Source organism: Salmo salar, chromosome ssa02 (assembly GCF_905237065.1).
Source record: "Salmo salar chromosome ssa02, Ssal_v3.1, whole genome shotgun sequence".
NCBI classification, from domain to species: domain Eukaryota; kingdom Metazoa; phylum Chordata; class Actinopteri; order Salmoniformes; family Salmonidae; genus Salmo; species Salmo salar.
Window position 1 is genome coordinate 75,749,906 of NC_059443.1, and position 22,048 is coordinate 75,771,953.

The window sequence follows — 22,048 nt, forward strand, 5'->3', positions numbered from 1 at the left end:
CAACCCCTAACCGTAACTGTACACTAACCCCTAAACAATAACTCCTAACCCTAACTGTACACTAACCCCTAAACAATACGTATAAAGAGCATTGTTCAGTGTTCATTAAAATGGGACAAGGCATAGACCAGAGGGGTTTTACTACAAAGCAGATTCAATGAGTTAGCTAGCCAGCTTGTCTAAATATTCTGATATGACCTTTTCTTTTTTTAGAAAGATAAGCTTGGAATTGGCATTGGCAACACTCTACTCAGCCAACTGGATGCAGTCTATCACAGTGCCATCCGTTTTGTCACCAAAGCCCCTTATACCACCCACCACTGCGACCTGTATGCTCTAGTCGGCTGGCACTCGCTACATATTTGTCGCCAGACCCACTGGCTCCAGGTCATCTATAAGTCTATGCTTGGTAAAGCTCCGCCTTACCTCAGCTCACTGGTCACGATAAGAACACCCACCCGTAGCACACGCTCTAGCAGGTATATCTCACTGGTCATCCCCAAAGCCAACACCTCCTTTGGCCGCATTTCCTTCCAGTTCTCTGCTGCCAATGACTGGAACAAATTGCAAAAATCGCTGAAGCTGGAGACTTATATTTCCCCCACTAACTTTAAACATCAGCTATCTGAGCAGCTAACCGATCGCTGCAGCTGTACATAGTCCATCTCTAAATAGCCCACCCAATCTACCTACCTCATCCCCATATTATTTTGATTTACGTTTCTGCTCTTTTGCACACCAGTGTTTCTACTTGCACATCACCATCTGCTCATCTATCACTCCAGAGTTAATTTGCCAAATTGTAATTACTTCGCTACTATAGCCTATTTATTCCCTTACCTCCTCATGCCATTTGCACACACTGTATATAGATTTAAATTTTTTTAATTGTGTTATTGACTGCATGCTTGTTTATTCCATGTGTAACTCTGTTGTTGTATGTGTCAAACTGCTTTGCTTTATCTTGGCCAGGTCGCAGTTGTAAATGAGAACATGTTCTCAACTAGCCTACCTGGTCAAATAAAGGTGAAATAAAAATACAAAAATTGTTTAACTGACTCAACCAAAAACGCATATCTAATTTTGAATTTATTAATTAGACAGAAAATCAATAGATATTTCTGGTTGCTTACCAAAGTTACCTGGATAACTAATTGATCCTGCTTTGTAGTATACCCCCTCTGTACACATATGTCATTTGAATACTCACAAGCAGATCCCTACTACAAGCTATTAAAGTGAATTTAATTATTTTTGTTGGTTCTGGATTGCTGAGATTAATAATAATAATAGTCATTTAGCAGATGCTTTTCTCCAAAGCAACTCACAGTCAGTCAGTCATGCATGCACACATTCACGTATGGGTGGTCCCAGGAATTGAACACAGAATTCTAGTATTAGTAGCAGTAGTAGAACACTACAGTTGCTGCTCTTTCAAAGCATACAGAGACGTCCAGCGTGTCCGGCGTGTGTGCTAGTCCGGTGTCTATGTTAGTCCGGTGTGTGTGTGTGTGTCTTCTGGTGTTTTCTGAGTCTCCAGATGTGCAGAAAGCATTTGCCACAGACCAGACACTGGAAGGGCCTCTCTCCTGTGTGAATGAGCTGATGCTCTTTTAAACTAGAAGATGTGGAGAGACTGGCCCCGCAGTCGGCACAGTGGTGAAGTTTCTCCCCTGTGTGAGTCCGATGGTGTGCCCTCATGTTACCCCTCTGTGAGAAACCCTTCCCACACACGGGACAGTGGAAAGGTTTCTCTCCTGTGTGAATCCGCTGGTGGGATTTCAACTGCTGCAAGTCGATGAAGCTTTTCCCACAATCGGCGCAGAGGTGAGGTCTCTCCCCAGTGTGGATGAGAAGGTGCCTCTTCAGAGTCTCTGACCGGGAATAGGCCTTCCCACAGTCAGGGCAGCGGTGCGGTTTCTCTCCCGTATGTGCACGTTGGTGCCGTCGAAGCTCGGATGGTTTGGGGAAGCAGATCCCGCAGTCAGCGCAGCGGTGGGGTCTCTCCAGCTTCCCTTGGTGAGCCTGCTCGTGCACTTTCCGGTGACGGTTGTCAGCAAAGCTCTTCCCGCACTGGGAGCAAGGAAACGGTTTCTCTCCGGTGTGTCCTCGCTCGTGCAGAACCAGGCCGGATAACTTCTTGAAGGTTTTGCCACATTTAGGACAAGGGTGGTCCATCCTCTTTCTCCTCTGGTGTATGGGCTGGTGCCTTAGATTAGAACACTATTGTTATTGTCTACACAGTTAATCGTCCATTAACTTTTTAACAGAACAGAAATGGATCTTTGGTGTTCTGGCTTACCTTCTGAGGCGCGATAGCTTCTCAAACGTCTTGCCACATTGTTGACACTGGTGAGTCAGCTTCTCGGTGCTCTTGTGTGTTGCACTGTGTTTCTTCAGGACTGAGAGGTTGCCAAAAGACTGGTTGCAGTCAGGGCACGGGTGCTTGCTCTTCCTCAAGTGTGATGGCTCGTGCCTCTTCAGACGCGACAGCCTCTCAAAGGTTTTACCACAGTCGGGGCACTGGTGAAGTTTCTTTACTGTGTTCTTATTCTTCGTTGGTGGTTTGGGTTCTCCCACCTTCACTACCACAGTGGGACTAGGTGTGTAGTCGGAGTCTGAACCTAGACAGACAATGGAATAGATTTAGCCTGGTTAAAACATTGGTTAGTGTCTGGATTAACAAGGCTAGAATTGTTCAGTTTAGAGTAAACAAAAAGTGTGAGTGAGTGAGAGACGAGACACAGGTAGTCATTGGGCGGGCGGGCGGTCACTCAATGTCGGGCATATTACACAATGTGACATATACTATTAAAAGGTCCAATGCAGCCATTTTTGACTGAATATCAAATAATTTCTCTGTAACAATTAAGTACTTTACTGTAATAGTTTCCCATTAAAGTTGTCAAAAAGAAAAAAATAGCTTTTTAGCAACAAAAAAAATGTAATGCAAGAATTTTGCTAGTTCTGTCTGGGAGTGGTCTGAGTGAGGGTCCTAATTGGGGGCCGAATGGGAGGGAAATGTCACCTGAAAACTATCTGCTATTGGCAGAGAGGTTTGGGACTCTTATTGGTCTATTAACTCCACCCACACAAAACCTGCTGATTAGGTGTATATCAGGGGTGGGCAACTCCAGTCCTGTGACACCAATCAGGCCCTTGAGGACTGGAATTGCCCACCCCTGGTGTAGATGGCATTTTCAACCAGCAACTATCAAGAAATAACACTGATCATATATATATTTTTTACACTTTTACAGTGTTAGTTTCATCAGCTGTTGTATAAATATGACACAAAACAAAGAAACTAAATTTTGACCGCAACTGGGCCTTTAACACAATGCTACCGACATTACTATGAAACTGCTAATGTTCTCCCCAAACCCAACCTCGGTCAACCATGTCCTCATCCTCCTCATCCTCTTTGACAATCACATTGAATGTTGGTTTTCTTGCTTCACTGAGCCCTGGAAGGTCCTCTGGTTCCAACTCAGACTTACCAACAGCACCTGGGGATGGAATAGAATTAGGTTCATTTCTAAATCCCCTTAACAAAATCCCAGTTGGAAGAATCTCAGAATCAGGTGAGAAGCAGGAAATCTGTGAATCCTCCAACTAAGATTTCTGGGAATTTTTGGAGTTATGGGAATTGTGCCTAACCGGCCTTATTGTCAACACTAGCTAGGTTTGTTACAATAGGGCATTTCCATGGTAATGGAATGACACAGACTCAAATTTTTCACTTAAAAAATGTATGCCTAACAAACACCATTGATTTCAAAGTTTAACAAACCATACCACTCTATTTTTAACACTGAACATTTTACTATAAAACACATTTACTAGAAGAACTGTTCAGATCCAAAGTTGGGTAACAGAATTTTGGTAAAATCTCCCTCTGTTTTTTTTATGTAACCAAGATAAAGTTTGATCATAAAGTTACTGTTCCCCTTCCCCACTTGGATTCATTATTAAGGGGCCATCACCATAACTCTCATTTTAATACACCAATAGTAACATGATATTCTCTTACTTAATTTAAATAAGTACCGCCTTGTAACCAACATCAGAAAAGGCACGTTTTCAGAGTGGCGTGGTTTATATAGCTCGATCACAGTAGGCTGCTGAGGGGAGAACGGCTCATAATAATGGCAGGAACAGAGCAAATGGAATGACATCAAACACCTGGAGATTTGATACCATTCCACTGATTACGCTCCAGTCATTGCCACGAGCCCGTTCTCCCTAATTAAGGTACCACCAACCTTCTGTGAGCTAGATAGCTACTCTACTGGTGCCAAAATGTGACTGTAGGATGTCAGCAAATATTATGAAAAGTGGACCCTGTTCATCTATGGCAAAGATACTTCTACATTTCCCCTTTCATCTGTGTCAGTTTGATGCTAACTAGGTATTCAGCCAGCATGGAACAAAGGAGGGGAGGGGAGGGGGGGGTCGTTCCAACCTCTGACACAGTTGTCATGTCAACACATTCGTCAGTGCTGCTGTGAACCGCATCACAAGAGACATACCAAATGGGAGATGTAAAAAAATGTAAAGCTAATATTGGTGATTTCCCGCCACCTGCAGCGTTGCAGTCTTGTCATTTATTTACTGTAGCCACTAGATGGCGGCGATAGAGCTTAAACCCATTTACGAACTATAGGCAACCCAATTTGAAGAAGGCTCACAATCATAGAGAATGATAGAGGCCTCTAGTGGCCAAAAGGCTTTGTTAGTATGGGCAGCACCATTGAGGGCTTCTACCATTTGAATATAGTCAACTGGGTGGGACTTCCAACTATATTGGCTAATCCCTCCTGTTGAAGTCATGTCCAACCGGGTCATCAGGAGGGATCAGCCAATCGTGAAGAAGAAAATGGACTACTTCACAAAAGGGAGATTGCCCATGCAAAGGTGCGTCCTCCATCTCTCTCTATGCTCCCAACCCATAGGAATCCCCACCCATAGGAATCCCCACCCAGAGGAATCCCCACCCAGTTGACTATTTTAAAAAATGGTGGAAGCCCTCAATGGCAACGTCCATGCTAAAAACGGGTGATATACATCTAGAGTCCATCTGTGGTTTGAGCAGAAATCAAAACTTTGCTTTTTCCTAATATTAAGGATATAAAATGGTTGGGGAAAGTATACAGTTGAAGTCGGAAGTTTACATACACCATAGATAAATACATTTAAAACTCAGTTTTTCACAATTCCTGACATTTAATCCTAGTAAAAATTCCCTGTCTTAGGTCAGTTAGGATCACATTTTATTTTAAGAATGTGAAATGTCAAAATAATAGTAGAGTGAATGATTTATTTCAGCTTTTATTTCTTTCATCACATTCCCTGTGGGTCAGAAGTTTACATACACTCAATTAGTATTTGGTAGCATTGCCTTTAAATTGCTAACTTGGGTCAAACTTTCAGGTAGCCTTCCACAAGCTTCCCACAATAAGTTGGGTGAATTTTGGCCCATTCCTCTTGACAGAGCTGGTGTAACGGAGTCAGGTTTGTAGGCCTCCTTGCTCGCACACGCTTTTTCAGTTCTGCCCACAAATGTTCTATAGGATTGAGGTCAGGGCTTTGTGTTGGCCACTCCAATACCTTGACTTTGTTGTCCTTAAGCCATTTTTCCACAACGTTGGAAGTATGATTGGGGTCATTGTCCATTTGGAAGACCCATTTGTGACCAAGCTTTAACTTCCTGACTGATGTGTTGAGATGTTGCTTCAATATATCCACATAATTTTCTTCCCTCATGATGCCATCTATTTTGTGAAGTGCACCAGTCCCTCCAGCAGCAAAGCACCCCCACAACATGATGCTGCCACCCCCGTACGATCTTTGTCCCCATGTGCAGTTGCAAACCGTAGTCTGTCGTTTTTATTGCGGTTTTGGAGCAGTGGCTTCTTCCTTGCTGAGCGGCCTTTCAGGTTATGTCGATATAGGACTCGTTTTACTGTGGATATAGATACCTCTGTACCTGTTTCCTCCAACATCTTCACAAGGTCCTTTGCTGTTGTTCTGGGATCGATTTGCACTTTTCGCACCAAAGTATTCATCTCTAGGAGACCGAACGCATCTCCTTCCTGAGCGGTATGATGGCTGCATGGTCCCATGGTGTTTATACTTGCGTACTATTGTTTGTACAGATGAACATGGTATCTTTAGGCATTTGGAAATTGCTCCCAAGGATGACCAGACAATTTTTTTAACTGAGGTCTTGGATGATTTCTTTTGATTTCCCCATGATGTCAAGCAAAGAGGCACTGAGTTTGAAGGTAGGCCTTGAAATACATCCACAGGTACACCTCCAATTGACTCAAATGATGTAAATTAGCCTATCAGAAGCTTCTAAATCTATGACAACATTTTCTAGAATTTTCCAAGCTGTTAAAAGGCACAGTCAACTTAGTGTATGTAAACTTCTGACCCACTGAATTATAAGTGAAATAATCTGTCTGTAAACAATTGTTGGAAAAATTACTTGTGTCAAGCACAAAGTAGATGTCCTAACCAATTTGCAAAAACTACAGTTTGTTAACAAGAAATTTGTGGAATGGTTGAAAAACGAGTTTTAATGACTCCAACCTAAGCGTATGTAAACTTCTGACTTCAACTGTATATGCCTTAATTTCTCCAAAATATAGACTCAGCTTTCATTTGACACCAGATTTCACATTCTCCTATGACCTTTACATGTTGGTGCTCATGGGTCCTTTTACATGGAAATGAGACATGTGGTCTAGGGTGGTCTAGCAGTCTAAGTCGCTGGCTCCAGAACAAATATACCGTCGGTGGTGTTCCGGCCCGACTAGCTGCGCAGGCGTTGCGACAACCAATGGTTTCGTGCCACATCATCGACTGCTCTGGCATCAAATTGCTATATCACATGATGTGGTTAGCTGGTATGTTAAACACCCATCCAGCCGTTGTGAGATCTGACATGTTGGCATGTTTTCAGGCAGTAACATCCCACCACCGTGTACTCCAGTAGAATTCAGAACTCTTTCCTCTCTACTCTATCCTACCCAATGAAACAGAACATATGAGAGGAGTAGCACTGCCCCACTTCTTAAACACTTTTAAAGTAGGATTTTTTTTATTTTTATATATCCTAGTTTACCTTCATGACTGTAGTCCATTTGTGAGGGCTGGACAGGGTTGCACCAGCTGTGTGTAACGTCATCATCACTAGTGGGTTCGTCTTTAACACTGATATGAGGATCCATATACAGTGCTTTATCTGTAGGTACGATGGCACGTACACACACACAAAATGAAGTGAAATGTTTAGTTTTGGCGAAAGTAGGCAGGTTTCCATTGACCCAGCAATGTCGCAAAAAATATAATTGCGACATGTGTAATGGAAACGGCAGATCTAGGAGAACTTTTGTAAACAACAACATTTGTATCTGTTCGACATGGGTAGATTTGTCTTTTGACAAACTTTCTTTACTACGAGACATGATGAAAGTGTTTTTTTTCAAAGAAATTATAGCAGGATAATGTTGAAGGTACGCGGGGCACGTTATGTCATCACGTAACTATATATAAAACTCCACATTTAATTGTAAATCCCTACTGCCTGCAAAAACCATTTTTTCAACTAAAAATTACATTTATTTTTAGGACTGATTTTCCTAACAGTTCAAGAATGCCTGAATTGCTTTGCCTTGCTTTTCTGGTTGGCTGGCAAGTTTCGCCATCCAATTATTTAGGATCTACAGGAGAGCAAGTTACCCAATGATCTACAGTATATATTTTTACACACACACTAGATGACAATAGAGGCCCATACATAGCATCAGCAATCCAGCGTTTACATACACATCATTGCACTTACCCCATTCATAGACGCCAACTGCTTTTGCTCCTATTTATGATAGTATCTTCTGACCGAGGGAGTTTTGTTAAGAGCCTAGCTTAAGGTACCGTTTTGGAAACATAAATAACTTATTAAAAAAAAACCTTCATAGGATTAGTGGTCCCACATGGCCATATTATATCCATGTTACAGCGTTTGTTTACAGAAAACAGAGGTGACCACCTGTGCTACATTGCTATGCTTTGAACACACCGACACAATGAAACGTTGAGTTTGCCTTGCAGCATAGGGTTGCGGAGGCAGTTGCAGTGCGTTCGGTGTGGTGCATACGTTGAACGTATGCGTCAAACTGTAAGTGTAGACGGCTTGACAGAAATGGTAGCAGAAGGTCAATGTTGAACTTTATCCAGATGATGCTGCATACCATTTTGCGCAATGACACGGTCGGTGTGTTCGAAGCGTATATGGGAGGCACCCATATCTGTATGAATCTGTGCAAATTCTTTTTTATTTAAAGTATTTTTTTCTCGCTAATGAAAGGGCCATATGTTTCGAGAGCGATGATTATCAAATCGTATTAGTCACATGCACCGAATACAACAGGTGAAATGCTTACTTACAAGCCCGTAACCAACAATGCAGTTTAAAAAATAAGAATAAGAGAAAAGTAACAATTAAAGAGCAGCATGAAATAACAGGGAGACTAAACAGGGCGGTACCGATACAGAGTCAATGTGCAGGGGCGTGGTTATTTGAGGTGGTAAGTACATGTAGAGTTATTAAAGTGACAATGCATAGATGACAGAGTAGCAGTGGTTGTTGTTTCTAAACGTTAAAACACAGTGTCGAGATTGTAGTTCACACGAACCAGTTGTTAGAGACGCTAATCACTGGAACATGTAGGGAGAAGGCAGAATGCCACCTAGAGTTAGAGAGAGCTGCATGGACCATAGCGATATGTTGGCACATTAATTATTAGAATATGGCAAATATTAGTCAATTCTTGCATTCTATCCATGCTGGCTTTCACGGGCTACCTGAGACATGAAACATATAGGTGGGTATACGGGCTGTCGACAACTTATTAATGCGCAACTTGCTTAAATGGGTAATGGAAACACAAACCACTTCATTTTTATTCGACACTGTAGGTTTTAGCGAAAGTGTTAAACAAAAGTGTGAAGTCATTATGTCCAGCTGTTTTTCTCGACAAGACAAGATAGTTGAATGGAAACGCACCATAACAGGCAATTGTCGCATTTGCCTGGAAACCCAACATGGAATTGGTTAGAATTCTATGTCAGCAAGAAATTAGGCTTTGAATCAGGAATGTTTCCTCTCACGACCTCCATTTTATTTTACTAGGCAAGTCAGTTAAAAACAAATTATTATTTTCAATGACGGCCTAGGAACAATGGATTAACTGCCTTGTTCAGGAGCAGAACGACAGATTTTTACTTTGTCAGCTCGGGGATTCGATCTTGCAACCTTCCGGTTACTAGTCAAACGCTATGCTACCTGCCGCCCCGCTATAGGCCAGAATGATGAATACAATTACATTTTATGTAATTATACTTTCCTATCTATGTCTCACATTCCTACCGCCAAAAGGACCAACTGCACGGACAACCGGTAGACCTACCTTAAAATATAATTGTATTCAACATTCGTGAGAGGAAACTTTCCTGATTCAAACGCTCATTTCGGATGGACGTAGAATTCTAGGGAATTCAATGTCGGGTTTCCAGGCAACTGTCGCATCTATTTTCTATGCGAACTTTGTAAATGTCGACAAATCACTGGACAAGTCCATGGAAACATAACTAGTGACAGGCAGAGGCATAATGTAGGCAGAGGCATAATGGTAGGCAGAGACAATGTTTAACGTTATTACAGATCTGATGTTTACAGACATACAAGACAGAGGGCTACCATTAGCAATGACATGTGGAGGCACAGGTGACATGATGACAACGGTGGAAATATCACGGTTTATTTCTGTGAACATGTTGCCACTATTTCAGCACTCACCAATAAAGGCCAGCTTCTGACGTTAACAGCACTGCAGGAAACAAAACAGCCACCCACCTATGCTAACGATGCTAGTACTGCTGTTAGCTTGCTCTCTCTGTGACTGTCCTTTTCATAGAGTTCTAGCTATTTAAATTATCTCGCATTCTAGTAGTGTCAGTAATCCTTAAATCAGCAACGTATCAAGTCACGTCTCATATATACATATATTTATTTTAACTTGGAAAACGCGGAGTTGCTAGCTACCTACCTGATGGCAGCACAAATATTACGCCACTTCCGGTTTTAGTACGGAACGGAAGTTTACTGTCCTACTGGAGCTCAACTTTTTCTCACCCAAACGATTAATAGCAAGGATGTGAGTTTAGGAGTTGATGAATAATGTGCGACTAAAGCTTGCATGGCGCACAGTAAACATTAGGCCTACTGCAGTTAGCTAGCTGCTAACCAAAGGTAGCTTTTTCTATTATTAGCTAACTTTAGCTAGCTGCACCAGTATCTTGTTAGAGGAAATGTTGAATTTGACGAATCTCCTCTCTTGTCCGGTAATGTACAATCTATTGCCCCAAAAGACAACTCTGCAACCGTTATAATGTCAAAATACATTCGCTCCGATTTGGAAAATCGTTTTGAACAGTCATCCAATTCGGAATTCCAAGACGGACACTATGGCATCTTTCTAGATCTCCGACATGAAGTTCACTAACGTCATTATTTAACCTCGTTTCAGTTGTCCTGAAAGCACCAGTACTTTCAAAAAAAGGTCGCTGCCGCTCAATATGGCGAGTGTGTGTGTCGAAAGCGCTCCGGTTTTGATTGAGCGTTTTTTTTCCCTCTTCCGTTTCTTACCACGCAATACTGTACATTGACCTAATGTACAGTGAGAGTTTGGATTTCTGTTTTGAAGCCAGAGGATGAGTCCGAGTCGCATTTCACTGTTAGTTTTATACAAACAATCACAAATGGGAAAGGGGGATACCTAGTTAGTTGTACAACTGAAATGTGTCTAATGCATTTAATCCAACCCCTCTGCTTCACGAGTTGTATGCATGTGCAGACTATGACTATCACCCTGAAACTAGGTAGCTACTTCCCACACCATTGCCGGACAGTAGTGTTTGTCAAGCAGGAGAGAAGGCCACTGTGTCCCGGTGTTGTTGCCATTCATGGCCTCCCCATTGAGTCGAATGTATCAAGGTGACAACAAGATGGTTATCAATATTAACTATCTAGACTGACACTACAGGAGTGTCAAGGCAAAAACAGACTGGCGAATAGCTTCTACCCCCAGACCATTTGGGCTCCCGAGTGGCGCAGCGGTCTAAGGCACTGCATCTCAGTGCAAGAGGTGTCACTACAGTCCCTGGTTCGAATCCAGGCTGTATCACATCTGGCCGTGATTGGGAGTCCCATAGAACACCGGTGCACTAGTCTACGGCTTATTGACTCGTTGTGCAGCCCAATCAGCCACACAAAATGGTCTTGAGTGGCAACAAATCTGCCCAATTAGCCGATTCGCTTTCCATACACCCACTCCTTTCGACACACCCACCCACACTGCAGCTGCAGCTACCCATACTTGCTCAATTCTTTGTCATCTTTGTCTTCTTCTTCGGTGGGGTTTTAAGGCAGACTACAACCTGAAAAGTTGTATTCCTGCCCTCTACATGATTCAGAAAACAAAGGGTGGAAATCCAAAATAGAAAAGGGGAAAAAAACTAAAACTTAACCCCCTCAAACATCTGAAAAACAACATACAAAACAAAAAAGTAATCCTCAGTCATTCAAATTCACTCGGAGCCCTACACAGATCTGGGGACCTGAGAGGACGGAACTGCTCCAGCCAGTATTCCATGCAGCTGTCAAGGTCCCCTGTCGAGCATCGCCACCTTGCTGTCAAAGGTCTAAAGAAAAATGTAGAAAACAACTATGTAACGTAGCTTGAGCTACCACCAGGGGGGGAGTAAGGCGGTACGACGTCCCCGGCAAAATAAATAGTGGGGGTAACGCCGTACCGGTAAAACATGAGCCTTTCACAATTATTAAAACATGAGCCTTTCACAATAACTAAAACAAAATGTCAAACTGTAGGCTAGTAGACCACTATTTATCACTACTGCCTGTCAGAGGCATGAACAACGAGCCAATGGCCTTAAACGGGTGGTGTAGCCTACGCTCTATAATGTCAGTGTTCTCGTCTGACCTCATCACATTTTGCCAAGGCAGAGATGAGTGGCTGACACGAGACTCATGCGGACAGCAGTGGACGCATAAATTCTGGCATGACAATCGCCAAATGTCATTACACTTTCTGGTGTTTTGTTTAACAGATGTCTCTTTCCATTCATGACTGTAGCCTAATAAAGCAGACCTTTTGAAGTGATTGTTTGACAATCAGATGAAAACATCATGACTGGTTGAGTTTATGCCACAATAAAAGGTAATACATTTATAAAGTCAAATGACAACTCTTTATGACTCAGAGAGATGCTATTGAATAAAAAGGGATTCTATATGTAATTATATGACTAGGCCCACAGAGATGCTATCGGAATTAAAAGGGATTCTATATGTAATTACAGTGGGGGGAAAAAGTATTTGATCCCCTGCTGATTTTGTATGTTTGCCCACTGATAAAGAAAGGATCAGTCTATAATTTTAATGGTAGGTTTATTTGAACAGTGAGAGACAGAATAACAACAAAAAAATCCAGAAAAACGCATGTCTAAAATGTTATAAATTGATTTGCATTTTAATGAGGGAAATAAGTATTTGACCCCCTCTCAATCAGAAAGATTTCTGGCTCCCAGGTGTCTTTTATACAGGTAACGAGCTGAGATTAGGAGCACACTGTTAAAGGGAGTGCTCCTAACCGCAACTTGTTACCTGTAAAAAAGACATCTGTCCACAGAAGCAATCAATCAATCAGATTCCAAACTCTCCACCATGGCCAAGACCAAAGAGCTCTCCAAGGATGTCAGGGACAAGATTGTAGACCTACACAAGGCTGGATTGGGCTACAAGACCATCACCAAGCAGTTTGGTGAGAAGGTGACAACATTTGGTGCGATTATTCGCAAATGGAAGAAACACAAAAGAACTGTCAATCTCCCTCAGCCTGGGGCTCCATGCAAGATCTCACCTCGTGGAGTTGCAATGATCATGAGGACGGTGAGGAATCAGCCCAGAACTACACAGGAGGATCTTGTCAATGATCTCAAGGCAGCTGGGACCATAGTCACCAAGAAAACAATTGGTAACACACTACGCCGTGAAGGACTGAAATCCTGCAACGCCCGCAAGGTCCCCCTGCTCAAGAATACATATACATGCCCGTCTGAAGTTTGCCAATGAACATCTGAATGATTCAGAGGACAACTGGTGAAAGTGTTGTGGTCAGATGAGACCAAAATGGAGCTCTTTGGCATCAACTGAACTCGCCGTGTTTGGAGGAGGAGGAATGCTGCCTATGACCCCAAGAACACCATCTCCACCGTCAAACATGGAGGTGGAAACATTATGCTTTGGGGGTGTTTTTCTGCTAAGGGGACAGGACAACTTCAATGCATCAAAGGGACGATGGACAGGGCCATGTACCGTCAAAACTTGGGTGAGAACATCCTTCCCTCAGCCAGGCTCATTGAAAATGGGTCGTGGATGGGTATTCCAGCATGACAATGACCCAAAACACACAGCCAAGGAGTGGCTCAAGAGGAAGCACATTAAGGTCCTGGAGTGGCCTAGCCAGTCTCCAGACCTTAATCCCATAGAAAATCTGTGCAGGGAGCTGAAGTTTCGAGTTGCCAAACGTCAGCCTCGAAACCTTAATGACTTGGAGAAGATCTGCAAAGAGGAGTGGGACAAAATCCCTCCTGAGATGTGTGCAAACCTGGTGGCTAACTACAAGAAACGTCTGACCTCTGATTGCCAACAAGGGTTTTGCCACCAAGTACTAAGTCATGTTTTGCAGAGGGGTCAAATACTTATTTCCCTCATTAAAATGCAAATAATTTTCTAACATTTTTGACATGCGTTTTTCTGGATTTTTTTTTGTTATTCTGTCTCTCTTATTCTGTAAAATGTTCAAATAAACCTACCATTCAAATTATAGACTGATCATTTCTTTGTAAGTGGGCAAACGTACAAAATCAGCAGGGGATCAAATACTTTCCCCCCCACTGTATATGACTAGGCCCACAAAGATGCTATTGAATTAAAAGGGATTCTATATGTAATTATATGATTAGTCCCATTAATTATTTTGGTGCATGCACAAGCGTGTGTACATATAGGAGGTCCCATACTGGAAATAAATGAAATATACATTCACCCCTGCCTATCACATAGCTAGCAAACACTATGGAATGCAGTGTGTACAGCCGTGGCCAAAAGTTTTGAGAATGACACAAATATTAATTTACACAAAGTTTGCTGCTTCAGTGTCTTTAGACATTTTTGTCAGATGTTACTATGGAATACTGAAGTATAATTACAAGCATTTCATAAGTGTCAAAGGCTTTTATTGACAATTACATGAAGTTGATGCAAAGAGTCAATATTTGCAGTGTGGACCCTTCTTTTTCAACACCTCAGCAATCCGCCCTGGCATGCTGTCAATTAACTTCTGGGCCACATCCTGACTGATGGCAGCCAATTCTTGCATAATCAATGCTTGGAGTTTGTCAGAATTTGTGGGTTTTTGTTTGTCCACCCGCCTCTTGAGGATTGACCACAAGTTCTCAATGGGATTAAGGTCTGGGGAGTTTCCTGGCCATGGACCCAAAATATCGATGTTTTGTTCCCCGAGCCACTTTGTTATCACTTTTGCCTTATGGCAAGGTGCTCCATCATGCTGGAAAAGGCAATGTTCGTCACCAAACTGTTCCTGGATGGTTGGGAGAAGTTGCTCTCGGAGGATGTGTTGGTACCATTCTTTTTTCATGGCTGTGTTCTTAGGCAAAATTGTGAGTGAGCCCACTCCCTTGGCTGAGAAGCAACCCCACACATGAATGGTCTCAGGATGCTTTACTGTTGGCATGACACAGGACTGATGGTAGCGCTCACCTTGTCTTCTCCGGACAAGCTTTTTTCCAGATGCCCCAAACAATCGGAAAGGGGATTAATCAGAAATGACTTTACCCCAGTCCTCAGCAGTCTAATCCCTGTACCTTTTGCAGAATATCAGTCTGTCCCTGATGTTTTTCCTGGAGAGAAGTGGCTTCTTTGCTGCCCTTCTTGACAACAGGCCATCCTCCAAAAGTCTTCGCCTCACTGTGCGTGCAGATGCACTAACACCTGCCTGCTGCCATTCCTGAGCAAGCTCTGTACTGGTGGTGACCCGATCCCGCAGCTGAATCAACTTTAGGAGACGGTCCTGGCGCTTGCTGGACTTTCTTGGGCACCCTGAAGCCTTCTTCACAACAATTGAACCGCTCTCTTTGAAGTTCTTGATGATCCGATAAATGGTTGATTTAGGTGCAATCTTATTGGCAGCAATATCCTTGCATGTGAAGCCCTTTTTGTGCAAAGCAATGATGACGGCACGTGTTTCCTTGCAGGTAACCATGGCTGACAGAGGAAGAACAATGATTCCAAGCACCACCCTCCTTTTGAAGCTTCCAGTCTGTTATTCAAACTCAATCAGCATGACAGAGTGATCTCCAGCCTTGTCCTCGTCAACCCTCACACCTGTGTTAACGAGAGAATCACTGACATGATGTCAGCTGGTCCTGTTGTGGCAGGGCTGAAATGCAGTGGAAATGTTTTTGGGGGATTCAGTTCATTTGCATGGCAAAGAGGGACTTTGCAATTAATTGCAATTCATCTGATGACTCTTCATAACATTCTGGAGTATATGCAAATTGCCATCATACAAACTGAGGCAGCAGACTTTGTGAAAATGAATATTTGTGTCATTCTCAAAACTTTTGGCTACGACTGTACAAGCTAGCTACCACATAGCTTGCAAACACTATAGAATGCAGCGTGTACTAGCTAGCTACCACATAGCTTGCAAACACTCTATGGAATGCAGCGTGTACTAGCTAGCTATCACATAGCTAGGTAGCAAACAACTTGGAAAAAATAACTAATGCAATATACAGTTTATTAGGTACACCCATCTAGTACCGGGTCATCTAGTATTGTTTCCTTGGCTTCCTTACTTCCTAGAATCGCGACAACACTAGACCACCGTTGTACTGCTCCATTATGATACTGTCGTCCGTGAAAAGCCAAGGAGGCCGGCCGTTTCTGAGATATTGGAACTGGCGCGCCTGGCACCGGCGATCATACCACGCTCAAAGTCGCTTAGGTCACTCATTTTGCCAATTGCAACATTCAATTGAGCAGTAACTGAATGCTGCCATACCTGTCAGCTTGCTTTATATAGCAAGCCACGGCCACATGACTCACTGTCTGTAGGAGCTAACCATTTTTGTGAACTGGGCGGTGTACCTAATAAACTGGCCACTGAGTGTATATTTATATCAGCTAGCCACCACATAGCAAACCACTCCATGGAATGTGGCTTGTACTGGTAGCTACCACATTTTAAATGTTACCTTTATTTAACTAGGCAAGTCAGTTAAGAACAAATTCTTATTTACAATGACGGTTTACCCCGGCCATACCCTAACCCGGACGATGCTGGGCCAATTGTGCGCCGCCCCATGGACCTCCCAATCACAGCCGGTTGTGATACAGCCTGGAATTGAACCAGGGTCTGTAATGACACCTTTAGCACTGAAATACAGTGCCTTAGACCGCTGCGCGACATAGTGAGGTAGCAAACAACTTTAAATTGTGCCAAGACTTTTTTCTGTTTCTCCAGTTTTGCCTTTTGCCTCCAGCACCTTCACAAATCTGCTCTGGTTGTGCAGTAGGTTCTACCCATTATCTACTAGCAAGCGACTTTAGAAAACCACTCTGTAATGTAGCTTGTACTATGTAGCTATGTGGAATTCACCTTCTGCTGTTTGGGCCTCTTGATCATACTAGCTACGGATCCACCTCATGGCCTAACACGTCTGAAGAGGAGGAGAAGATGGAAGTTAAAGAAGAGGAGAAGATGGAAGTCAAAGAGGAGGTGGAGGAGAGAGCAGTCAAAGAGGAGGTGGAGGAGAGAGCAGTCAAAGAGGAGGTGGAGGAGAGAGCAGGAAAAGAGGGGGTGGAGGAGAGAGCAGTCAAAGAGGAGGTGGAGGAGAACGCAGTCAAAGAGGAGGTGGAGGAGAACGCAGTCAAAGAGGAGGTGGAGGAGAATGCAGTCAAAGAGGAGGTGGAAGAGAACGCAGTCAAAGAGGAGGTGGAGGAGAGAACAGTCAAAGAGGAGGTGGAGGAGAGAGGAGTGAGAGAGGAGGTGGAGGAGAGAGGAGGTGGAGGAGAGAGGAGTGAGAAAGGAGGTGGAGGAGAGAGCAGTCAAAGAGGAGGTGGAGGAGAGAGCAGTCAAAGAGGAGGTGGAGGAGAGAACAGTCAAAGAGGAGGTAGAGGAGAGAGGAGGTGGAGGAGAGAGGAGGTGGAGGAGAGAGGAGTGAGAAAGGAGGTGGAGGAGAGAGCAGTCAAAGAGGAGGTGAAGGAGAATGCAGTCAAAGAGGAGGTGGAGGAGAAAGCAGTCAAAGAGGAGGTGGAGGAAAACGCAGTCAAAGAGGAGGTGGAGGAGAACGCAGTCAAAGAGGAGGTGGAGGAGAAAGCAGTCAAAGAGGAGGTGGAGGAGAGAGGAATGAGAGAAGAGCAGGAGGAAGAGATCAAAGAAGCGGGGGATATGAGCATTAAAGAGGAGGAGGAGAGACTAGTCAAAGAAGAAGAGGAGAACAGGGAAGTGTCTGCTCCAGGTCTAGAGGAAGAGGAAGAAGAAGTAGATAGTATCAGTGACACAGGTAAGTTCAAGTGTGGAATAGGGAGAGAGAGGTTGGTGCCTTGGTGGCCATAGGGGATTCCAAAACTATTGTAGTGCTTCTGCTTGCATCCAGTCAAGTTTTCAGTGCTCTGTTCCTGATTCTAACCCCATATATGTCCATATTCCCACAGGAGAGATCTCCAACCCAGGTTCAGACAGTGAGCCCAGTTCCACAGCATCAGGAAACAATAAACAACACAGACAGAGGAACTCAAGACAGAAACATCACCACTGCATGGACTGCTTCACTAGTTTCTATGAGCCAGAGGAGTTGAGAAGACACACTTGTAGGCCCCACCCCTGTTCAAATTGCAGAGGCAGCTTTATTTGTCCGACTCACCTGAAATTACACCAACAGACTCTCAATAGAAAGAAAACTTACCCGTGTGGTCAATGTGGAAAGAGTTTTCAGGCACCAAGCAAACTAAAGACACACCAGCTAACGCACACAGGATAAAAACATTACCACAGCTCTCAGTGTGGGAAGAGTTTCAGTCAGGAAGGAGATCTAAAGAAACATCTGCGAATACACAGTGGAGTGAAGCCTTACCACTGCTCCCAGTGTGGCAAGACTTTCATTCAATCATCAGATCTGAAGAAACACCATAGAACTCACACAGGAGAGAAGCCTTTCCACTGCTCTCAGTGTGGGAAGAGTTTCAGTCAGTCATCAAATCTGAAGACACACCAGCTAACTCACACAGGTAAGAGGACTTACCCTTGCTCTCAATGTGGGGATAGTTTGACTAGTTTATATTTTCTGAAGAAACACCAGAAAATGCACACAGGAGAGAAGCTTTACCACTGCTCCCAATGTGGGAAGAGCTTCAGTGTTGAAGGAAGTCTAAAGCAACATCAGAAAATACACAGTGGAGTGAAGCCTTACCACTGCTTCCAGTGTGGGAAACGTTTCAGTCGGGTAGGAGACCTAAAGAAACATTATAGAATACACAGCTGAGAGAAGCCTTACCACTGCTCTCATTGTGGGAATGAGAACTCTTGAGTCATCTGAGAATACACATAGGAGACAAGGCATACTGCTGTGATTAGTGTAGGAAATGTTTTAAATGGGACAGAGGCCTGAAAGAACATCAAAGGCAAAGGACAGCAGTGCCCAATACTGATCTTACAATGGCGTTACCAAACTGGTCAACCTCATATCTAACTAATATTGACTGCCAGTTATTTTTCATTATTCTGTAAAAAAAAAAAAAAATTATAAATGTTTTAAGTTTAACATTTTATTCAGACAGCTGGAAACAGAGGGGGAGACAGGCAAGTGGGAGATCAATAGGAAGGACACAGGGATTGATCCCCGGTCTCAGGTGGGGAGTAGAGTACACGTGACTCAATGTGAGCGTTAACGCTAGACCACGGGCTCTGCACATTATTCTGTGAAACCTGATGTTCTTTTTCAGTATTCTCATATGAAAATGTACTAAAGAGTATTAATTATGCCAAGAGGGTCACATTTGAATTAAAGTGTATTTTCTTCCAGACAATCAGTTCAGTTTCAATCTGCAAAAATCAATACTATAAATATTACAGTAGTACTTAAGAAGGTAACATAACAAATAACTTTTTGAATTTAAGTAATAAAAACTATAGCCACTGTAGTTAGCAATGCTTTACTTTCAGAATATATAGTAATTATCTGTAAGGTCCCTTAGTCGAGCAGTGAATTTCAAACATAGATTCAACCACATAGATCAGGGAGGTTTTCCAGGTTTTCTCAAAGAAGGTCACCTATTGGTAGATGGGTAAAACAAAACAAAAATCATACATTGAATATCCATTTGACATGGTGAAGTTATAAACTACACTTTGGAAGGTGTAAGGATACATCCAGTCACTACTAAGATACAGGCGTCCTTCCTAACGTTTCTGTAGAGGAAGGAAACCGCTCAGGGATTACACCATGAGATCAATGGAGACTTTAAAACAGTGACTGAGTTGAATGGCTATGATAGGAGAAAACTGAGGATGGATCAACAACATTGTAGTTACTCCACAATACTAACCTAATTGACAAAGTGAAAAGAAGGAAGCCTTTACAGAATAAAAAAATATTCCAAAACATGCATCCTGTTTACAACAAGGCACTAAAGTAAAACTGCAAAAAATGTGGCAAAAGCAATTCCCGAATACAAAGTGTTATGTTTGGGGCAAATCCACTACAACGCGTTACTGAAGACCACTCCATATTTTCAAGAAAAGTGGTGGCTGCATCATTATATGGGTGGGATTGTAATCGTTAAGTACTGAGGACTTTTTTAGGATAAAGAAATGGGTTGGAGCTAAGCACAGGCAAAATCGTAGAGGAAAACCTGGTTCAGTCTGCTTTCCACCAGACGCTGGGAGATGAATTCACCTTTCAGCAGGACAATAACCTAAAGCACAAGGCCAAATCTACACTGGAGTTGTTTACCAAGAAGACAGTGAATGTTTGTGAGTGGCCTAGATACAATTTTGACTTAAATCTGCTTGAAAATCAATGGAAAGACTTGAAAATGGCTGTCTAGCAATGATCAACAACCAATTTGACAAAACTTGAAAAATTCTGAAAAGCATAATGGGCAAATATTGTACAATCCAGTTGTGCACTGCTGTAATTGTTATCAAAGGTCATTCTAACATGTATTGACTCAGGGGTGTGAATACTTATGGAAATGAGATATTTATGTATTTCATTTCCAATCAATATGCAAACATTTCTGAAAACATGTTTTCACTTTTTCATTATGGGGTATTGTGTGTAGATAGGTTAGAAATACAACGATTTACAATACAACAAAATATGGTATAAGTCAAGGGGTATGAATACTTTCTGAAGGCACTGTACATATCTACCTAATATTGACTGACTGTTTTTGTCATTATTCTGTTAAACCTTTTATGTGTGTGTTTTACATTTAGCTTTTTTTTTTTTACAATGACGCTGTGAGTCGAGAAGTAGGTGCAGGTGAAACGTTTAATTAAACAACAAACAAATTTGCTTTCGCCGTAAAGCCTTTTTGAAATCTGACACTGTGGCTGGATTAACAAGAAGTTCATCTTTAAACCGGTGTATAACACTTGTATGATTGATAAATTATTATTATGAGTATTTCTGTTTTTGAATTTGGCGCGCTGCTATTTCAAATCAATCCCGTTAACGGGATTGGCGTGCGAATGGATCACTAAGAAGTTAAACCTTTTATGTGTGTGTTTTACATTTAGCTTTTTGTTTTACAATGACGCTGTGAGTCGAGAAGTAGGTGCAGGTGAAACATTTAATAAAACAACAAACATGAAAACGAGACAGCGTAACAGTGGCGATATAGCATGAACACAGGAACAATACCGACAGAGGAAGATGGTTAGTATTCCGGCGACGTCGAACGCTGGAGGGGAGAGGTAGACGTGACAATTTTATTCAGACTGCTGGAAACAGAAAGGAGATCATTAGGAAGGACACAGGGTTGAACTCCGGTCTCCAGTGGGGGAGTAATGTCGTTTACGCAGAACTACATTTCTCTCACAAATTTTGTCATTTCCTGTTTTACTTCTGGGGGGAATACCATTAACAATTGTGATTACCATTGTGTAATGGAAGGAAGCGAAGTCTCTTCCCTCGCGAAAGGGGTTCTTCAAAGAACTTATAGGGGTTCCCCCACAGTTTACATTTGAAGAGCCCCTAAAGGATACTCCAGGAACCTCTTCTTTTTAGATTGTATGGCGTGTGCCAAGTTTATAAATCTCATAATTTTTTATATGTGTGCAGATTTGTCAGAAATGGTGCATGCAGATATTTACTGTTAGATTTACGCAACAGTTATGAACGAGGCCCCTGTGAGTAGTAGAATTTTGCCAGTACAGAGTGACGTGCTTCAGTACGGTTGGCTAAGTTTGTCTTTTTAGTGTTCATTGCCATGGTTATCAACTGTACACTCTAAAAAGAAAAGGTTCCTTGTGTATCCTTTAGGAGTTCATCAAATTGAAACTGTGGGGGAACCCCTATAAGTTCTTCAAATAACCTTTTAAATAACCTTTTGGGGTAAAAATGTAACCCCCTCCCCCATATTATTATTAATATGCATAACAATAACACAATATTTTAGTTCTCAGTGTTAATTATGATTTTAGTGGCAAAGCAGAATAAAAATAATCGAAATATGAGGTTAACTCCCAGCAGAGCTCCAAGTCCAGTGGGTAAATCCTCTGGTGTGTTGATGTTAATGTGTTGATGTTCTCTGTATATAGCCAGAATGATTTTTCAGTGCATGGTGATTGAACAGGTTTCCTGTTAT

At 42.5% G+C, this 22,048-nt stretch overlaps 1 protein-coding gene across 3 annotated transcripts; it reads right to left on the minus strand.

The window, feature by feature from the left end:
• Nucleotides 1–918: 918 nt before the first annotated feature.
• LOC106564203 (zinc finger protein 239) lies at nucleotides 919–10,620 on the minus strand. 3 transcript variants are annotated; one of them, XM_014130247.2, is made up of 5 exons: nucleotides 9,866–10,620; nucleotides 7,133–7,252; nucleotides 3,390–3,509; nucleotides 2,303–2,624; nucleotides 919–2,209 (listed from the first exon to the last, which is right to left on the minus strand). In XM_014130247.2, exons 2-5 carry the CDS (start codon nucleotides 7,236–7,238, stop codon nucleotides 1,492–1,494), a joined length of 1,266 nt encoding a protein of 421 aa, XP_013985722.1. In that variant the 5' UTR covers nucleotides 7,239–7,252; nucleotides 9,866–10,620; the 3' UTR covers nucleotides 919–1,491. The 3 variants fall into 3 exon arrangements, with proteins under 3 accessions (XP_013985722.1, XP_045566099.1, XP_013985721.1); XM_045710143.1 differs by lacking the exon at nucleotides 7,133–7,252 and having other exon boundaries at nucleotides 9,866–10,618; XM_014130246.2 differs by lacking the exon at nucleotides 9,866–10,620 and having other exon boundaries at nucleotides 7,133–9,244.
• Nucleotides 10,621–22,048: the final 11,428 nt, after the last annotated feature.